Source organism: Symphalangus syndactylus, chromosome X (genome assembly GCF_028878055.3).
Source record: "Symphalangus syndactylus isolate Jambi chromosome X, NHGRI_mSymSyn1-v2.1_pri, whole genome shotgun sequence".
NCBI classification, from domain to species: domain Eukaryota; kingdom Metazoa; phylum Chordata; class Mammalia; order Primates; family Hylobatidae; genus Symphalangus; species Symphalangus syndactylus.
In genome coordinates, this window is record NC_072447.2 from 107,435,484 (window position 1) to 107,443,179 (window position 7,696).

The 7,696-nt window shown below is 41.4% G+C and overlaps 1 protein-coding gene across 1 annotated transcript; it reads left to right on the forward strand.

The window, feature by feature from the left end:
- The first annotated feature begins 5,116 nt into the window (after positions 1 to 5,116).
- TCEAL7 (transcription elongation factor A like 7) lies at positions 5,117 to 7,259 on the forward strand. The gene is made up of 3 exons (XM_055268890.2): positions 5,117 to 5,203; positions 5,874 to 5,977; positions 6,313 to 7,259. The coding sequence occupies exon 3, from the start codon at positions 6,337 to 6,339 to the stop codon at positions 6,637 to 6,639; it is 303 nt and encodes a 100-aa protein (XP_055124865.1). The 5' UTR covers positions 5,117 to 5,203; positions 5,874 to 5,977; positions 6,313 to 6,336; the 3' UTR covers positions 6,640 to 7,259.
- The last annotated feature ends 437 nt before the right edge of the window (positions 7,260 to 7,696 follow it).

Below are 7,696 nucleotides of genomic sequence, written 5' to 3' on the forward strand. Positions count from 1 at the left end.
TACTGCTTTTATTTATTTAGTCTTTATACTACTCAAATTATGTGAGTTATGCCCATCCATGTTTTTATGTATAGATCTAGTTCATTCTTATTGCCATTTACTATATCATTTCATGAATATAACATATTTATTCATTCTCATCTTTATAGATATTATTTTCAAATTTTTGGTTATTTACAAATAATGTTTCCGTTAACATTCATATAAATCTCTAATTGGTATTTATTAGAAGCTGGATTGCTGGGTTATAGGTATCCATATCTTCACCTTTAATAGATAATGCTTTCCAAAGTGATTGCATCATTTACACTCCCAACAGGACATTTTTTTCTGGATACTAGTTTTTTGTGAGTTATAGCTGAAATATATTCAAAAGTAGTTTAGAAAAATAAAACAAAACCTGAGTGTATCCGCCTTTATGCTGTAACAATTTTCAATTTATGGTCAACCTGTTTTTACTCCCACCCACTTCTTTCCTACCATATTATTTCAAAGCAAATTCCAGACAGCATATATTTTCATCTGTTGATGTATCAGTATGTATATCTAAAAGATAAGCCCTTTTTAAATTTAGCCACAATATCATTATTACACCTAAAAATAACTCCTTAATATCAAATATCTATTCAGTGTTCAAATTTTCACTTGTTCCGTAAATTATCATGGTTTCTTTTGTTACGTTTGTTTCAGTAAGGATCCAACACACATTATTCTTGCTTGATATGTCTCTTAATTCTCTTTTAATCCAAAGGTTTCCCATTCATTTTTATAAAATATGCTTTTATTGTGGTAAAATATACATAACTTAAAATTTACCATTTTAACCATGTTTAAGTGTATGGTTCAATGGCATTAAGTACACTCACATTGTTGTGCAACCATCACTACTGTTCATCTCCAGAACTCTTTCGTCTTCCCAAACTGAAACTTTGTACCCGTTAAATAATAACTCCCCATTTTTTTGCTTCCCCCAGCCTCTGGCAACCGCTGTTCTACTTTCTGTCTCTATGAATTTGACTACTCTAGGTACCTCATATAAGTGGAAACATAAAATATCAATCCTTTTCTGCCTGGCTTATTTCACTTAACATAATGTCTTCAAGGTTTGTCTATGTTGTAGCATGTATCAGAATTTACTTTCTTTTTAAGGCTGTATAATATCCCATTGTGTGTATATACCACGCTTTATTTATTCATTCATCTGTCCATGGACATTTCTTGCTCTGAAATCTACTGTGCTGATATTAATCTAACCATTCCATCTTTCTTATGATTTGTGTTTCCATACTATTTCTTTTTTCATTCTTTTACTATTAACCAATGTGTGTCTGTAAAGTGTGTTTCTGCATAAAACCAAATACCACACATTCTTGCTTATAAGTAGGTGCTAAACATTGAATACATATGAACACAAAGAAAGGAACAAGACACCAGGGCCTACTTGAGGGTAGAGGGTGGGAGGAGAGTGAGGATAGAAAAAACTACCTATTGGGTACTACGCTTATTAACCTGGGCAACAAAACAATCTATACACCAGTGACATGCAATTTACCTATATAAAAAACCTGTATGTGGCTGGGCGCAGTGGCTCACGCCTGTAATCCCAGCACTTTGGGAGGCCAAGGCGGGCGGATCATGAGGTCAAGAGATAGAGACCATCCTGGCTAACACAGTGAAACCCCGTCTCTACTAAAAATCCAAAAATTAGCAGGGCGTGGTGGCGGCCGCCTGTAGTCCCAGCTACTTGGGAGGCCGAGGCAGGAGAATGGCGTGAACCCGGGAGGCGGAGCTTGCAGTGAGCTGAGATCGTGCCACTGCACTCCAGCCTGGGCAACAGAGCGAGATTCTGTCTCAAAAAAAAAAGAAGATAAATAAAATAAACAAACAAAAAAACCTGTACGTGTACTCATAAACCTAAAATAAAAGTTAAAAAAGAAAAGAAAAGAAAAGCCTGTTTCTTATAAAAAGCAAACAAGTGATTTGGCATTTTTACCCAATCTGTCAATCTCTCTGTTTTAGTCAGTGTTCCTCAGAAAGACAGAACTGATAGAATACATAAAGAAATATATGAAAAGGGATTTATTAGGGGAATTGGCTCACTTAATTATGGAGGCTGAGAAGTCCTACAATAGGCTGTCTGCAAGCTGGAGAGTGAGGAAGACTGATAGTGTGGCTCAATCCAATTCCAAAGACCTCAGAACCATGGAATCCAATGGTGTAATTATCAGTCTGAGGCCGAAGGCCTGAGAGCCCCAGGTGGGGTGTATGGTAAGGGTTGTGGGGGGTGGCTGCTGGTGTAGTTCCTGGAGTTCAAAGGCCAGAGAGCCTGGAGTTATGATGTCCAGAGGCAGCAGAAGAAGATTTTCCTAACTCCAGTAGAGAAATGGTGAAAATTCACCTTTCCTCCACCTTTTTGTTCCATTGGTCCTTCAGCCGGTTAGATGGTGCCCACTCACATTGAGGCTGCCCTCTTCCCCCACTCAATCCACTGATTCACATGTAAATCTCCTCTGGAAATACGCTCACAGACACACCTGAGGAAGCCCAATCATTTTAATCAAAAGCAAAATCACCTAGGTTTCCCTTTGAGCAGAAGAGAGACTGGCTCAATGCCCACTGAAGCACTGAGAATAAATAATACTTTAACAGCTATCTGAGTAACCCTTAATCTAGTCAAGCTGAAGCCCAAAGTCAACCACTCCACTCTCCTTTTTTAGCTGGCGTGCTTAGGCAATTAATATTTGATGTAATGATCAATACAATTGGATTTAAAACTAGTATTTTGCTATTTGCTTGCAGATGTCCCATCTTCTTATTGTTCCTTTTTACCCTTTTTTCGTGCCTTATTAAAAATTAATTGAGATGTGAGGAACTAGATGTCAGCAAAATGGCAGAACAGGACTTTCCTGCACTCATCCTCCCACAGAAACACCAATTTGAACAACTATCTGGGCACAAAAATACTTTCACAAGAGCTAAGGAAACCAGTTGGCAGATTACAGCACCTGGGTATAGAACAGAAATAAGAAAAAAACACATTGAAAAGGATAGGAAGGAAAGTTTTACATTACCCACGTCACCCCTTCCTGAACCCCAGGCTGCACAGCTTGGGGGTACCATCCACTTGGGGGAAGGAGAAGGAAGTGAACACCAGACTTTTTCTTGGATCCCAACACTAGGCCCGTCCCAGTAATACCTAGCACTGGACACGCCCCTATGGTCCCAGACTCTAGGCCAGTACATGCAGACTGAGCCTCCAGGCCTGCTTTAGCACTAGTCTGGATCCCACAGCCCCAGGCTCCAGGCCTGCTCTAAAAACTCAGTGTCTAGGCCTGCCCCACTGCCAAACTGACCCCCTGGGCTGCAGGCTTCAGCCTCACCTGCCTCCCCCATCCCTGGTGCCAGACCTGCCCCCACATATTTAGGCTTCAGGCCTGCCGTTGGTACTTGTCAGTCATGTATTAAATGTTTTACACATATTAAATATGTAATTTAGTCCTGAAAACTCTGTGAGATACTTCAAACTATTAGCCTCATTTTACAGATGAAGCGCAGAGAAGTTTCAGTATCCAAGTTTTACATTCAAGTTTATACAAAAGCTAAGTAAGTACAATTAATTCAAACTAGGATCTGTCCAATGCCATTCTTCTTACTAATATGCAAAGTCTTCAACACCTGAATCCTTCCAGCCATTTTGTAACTCTGAGTCTAACCATCTGCATGAAAAGCTGTTCACAGAGGATTCAGGAATTTTTCTCCCACCAAAGAATTTTTTGCCTCTATCACAACTAATCATTCCTTAATAACTGTGATAATGATGCTCTACTCTTTTTAAGACTTTTTTCTGACCACTGAACTTTTTTCTGGAGTCATTTACGTCAAACTGATTAGTGGTAACTTTATATTCATAATGAGCTGCAATCTTCCTAAAAACAACTTATGAGAAGTTTACACATCCCCCTTTCCATTGCATATATTTCAAGCTAACAAATCAAGAGCAAATCTACTTAGACAAGTACCCAAATCCTTAGCAACAAAAAGTTTAGTGTGTTGGGTGGCTAAATGTGACTAATTTTTGTTAGTACTACAAGTAGCTTTCAATACATCAGTATGGCTAAATAAGGTCATGGAAAACATAAATAGGATGGAGATGTCTAGGGAAAATGAAAAACTATTCTTTTCTGAATGACAGTGTTGAAAAAAGTTGGGATATTTGGGGTACAGTATTGAAGAAAAAAGGGTTATGTATATGGTATAAACTGGAAGAAAGAGGGCATGATACTGAGCTCAAACTAGTAAAAATTTGTGACTTACGGTTGCGATCTGGAAATCTAAGGGCAAGGTGCTGTAGGATTATGGTCTCAGTGACTCACCTAATGGAAGGACCTCACATGCCCAGGAGCCCCTCAAAAGAGTAGGTTCCAACTGACCTGTACATCTTAAACTTCAAAAAATGTGTCACCTAAAGGGTCTATATTTATATTATGACTTCAGCAGCAGAAACAGGTGGCTGGCCTTTTTATCCTCCTATCTTGAATCTTTTTCCAAATGTACATATCTTTATCATATTTCTGATTATTAAAAGTATACATTAAGTTTATGGAAAAATTGGAAAAGAATAAGAAATTATCAAAACGAAAGTAAGAAGCACAATCCAAATCATTACCTCCTTTCCTAATTCACCCCGTTCCCTCCAATCTGGTTTCAAGGATTGGACTGCAAGGGAAATGATGGCTATTAGTGGCTAAGGGGAGACTGGATGGAGGAGACTGCCACTTTTCTTTTCTTGTAGCTTAGAAAAGGATAAGTAATCCTCCCTCTCAGCACAACCACAAAAAAGTAACAGTGGTTAATATAACTTTGGGAAAATGCAGCCCCTCCCTGGTAATCAGAGAGAGGCAAATTCTGACCACAGGGAGAAGGGGCCACTTTTGACCTCTGGAATTAGCAAAGACAAAAATGAGTGACGGGGCCTGGTGTGATCGGGGGTGGGAGGTCTGTAAGCCGGTCCACTTCTGCAGCGCTGCTAGTGGGAGGGGAAAGTGGGGACCAGAGATGGGGGATGACATAATCCTCACGTGATCAGGAGCTGACGTGAACCGAAGTCCTTATATTCCCGGGCTTCTTTCTCCTCTGGGTACCAGCTCCTTACTGCCCTGCAGACAAGCGTGCCGTGCGTGCTTGTGGCCAAGGGAAGGAAGAGGTAAATTCCTTAAATCCCAGCAGGTTGGAGTGAAGGAAACACTGGACCCCTGAGTCAGTAGTGGATGAATCTAATGACTGGAATAGGTCCAGGCTTGCTTTCCCAAAACCGCTGCAAAATCGTCAGAGATAATTGTATCTTTTGCAGGGGGGAGCAAAGGGGTAGGTCGAAATCTTTTGAGAGACACCTAGAGATTTAGTGATAGCTTTGAAATAATCGGCTTCTGTCACCCTGGCATGCTTTCTTTTTATCCTTCTCCTCGCCTTTCTCCAATTTTGTTAAGAGAAAATTTTAGGCCTGGGGTATGGGTTGGTGTGTGGAGAAAGGCTGAAATCCCGGGATGGAGACAACAGAAATTTAGAGATCATTTGAAAATAGTTCACCTCACCCAATGCCGGCCTGTGGTAGGGGGGTGGGGCGCGGGACGGGGCGAAGGAGGGAGACGCGGGCCTCGCAAGGCCCAGGCCTGAGGGTGAGGAGTGGGGAGTGGAAACGGAAATCCTGAAGGAAAGGATAGAGACAGGAAGGAGGGGCCAGGAGGTAGAAATCCGGGGGGCGTTGACGGTGATGATGAGAATTCCAGGTTCAAAATAATAACGTCTGTCTTGTCTCTGAGCTGGTTGATCCACTGATAGCTCCTTCCTCCCCGCCCCTTCCTTTTTGTTTGCAGATCCCAGGGTCTGTGTTCAGAGACATCTGGGGGAAAGAGAAAGAGCAGGAAAAAAAAAAGGAAAAAAAAAAAAAAGAAAAAGAGCAGGAAACTACCCCGCACAGGTCAGTATGAGAGAGGCACATAGACTGAGATCTCTGAGGATAGGAGTCAGGAAGGGCAAAAGCTAGGCGAAATTTGCGGCTTCGCAGTCCATCTCCTTTTCTGCTCTGCCTCTCCCGCCCATTGGAGAGGCCATTAGCCTTGTCTGCTGGGGAAATGGTGGGTTCCTGAGGTGGGAGGGGAGAAAAGGGGGAGATGAGAGGGTGGAGGGAGCTGCCGCAGACTTATGAGGTCTGGACCTGCGGGGCAGGGATGGGAAAGTATCCTGCCTCAGAGAGAAACTGACAATCGTAATTCAAAAGTAACGAGGCAATTTGTCTCTACATTTTCTCCCTAGAGTTAAGCAGGAAACAACAACATCATGCAAAAACCCTGCAAAGAAAACGAAGGAAAGCCAAAGTGCAGCGTGCCAAAGAGGGAGGAAGAACGCCCCTATGGAGAATTTGAACGCCAGCAAACAGAAGGGAATTTTAGACAGAGGCTGCTTCAGTCTCTCGAAGAATTTAAAGAGGACATAGACTATAGGCATTTTAAAGATGAAGAAATGACAAGGGAGGGAGATGAGATGGAAAGGTGTTTGGAAGAGATAAAGGGTCTGAGAAAGAAATTTAGGGCTCTGCATTCTAACCATAGGCATTCTCGGGACCGTCCTTATCCCATTTAATTAATTTCTCTGACAATTCAATTATTTTCTGTTATTAATGTTGCCACTGCTTTCTGTTTGTCTGCATTTTCTTGATAAATATTTACTATCGTTTTACTCCAGTCATTCGATGTTGCTGAGATTTACATATGACTCTTGTCAACATCTCATCTTTTGACCCAATCTTATTCATTTAATAAGAGGTCTCATTCATTTGCATGGAAAAATGCTCATTGTATATTGCAAAGTGAAAATAACGAGTTGCAAAACAGTGTGTACATATATGTGTGTATATATGTACACTTTATTTGTGCATTTCTATGTGACATAATGCAAAGGAAAATGTCTGATTTTATTATACACCAAAGGTTAACAGTGAATCTCTGTGTGATCTGTTTTTTTCTTTTTGCCTATCTGCATCTTCTTACTTGCCAAAAAAATGAATACATGCTTATGTGTGTATATTACTTGTGTCACAAAAAACCCTAAAGTAGACACAGTAAAAGAACTTGTCAATCGCCTTTGAAGGCAATGAAACACTTAATAAACTCTCAATAACAGAAGCGTAAAAATGAAATGTAAACCTCCAATTACCTCTGGATCTCTTAGCCAGAGGAATAAACTGGTAATTATTACAGATACACACGTTTAAGACTCAGTATTTTCATAGGGAAAATATTTGCCTCACAGGGCTGCTGTGGGGAGGAAATGATGAAGTAACCAGCTGTGCTCAGTGGGATCTTGTTCCCCACTGTGCATATAGAACCCCAACCCACTATAGAATACACCAATAACTTCAGAGAGGGCCTGGCATGATTCAACTTGTACTCCGGAACAAGTCCAGTAGGCAGAGGTGGGGGCTTCCCTATCAGTCCTCTGTTATTGAGCCCTGTCTCCTCCCCTGGGTCCTGCCACGCCTGCCCAACACTGCTGCCTCTTCTGCCGGGCCCTGTGCTCTCTGCTGGCCCCACTGCTGCCGATGCACTGCAGTCATTCAGGGCCAAAACCCAACCGAGTTCCCTGGAGTTGTCAGTGGGTTGAACTCTGACTCTTGTCATCTAAAGCTTCTCTGTGCTTT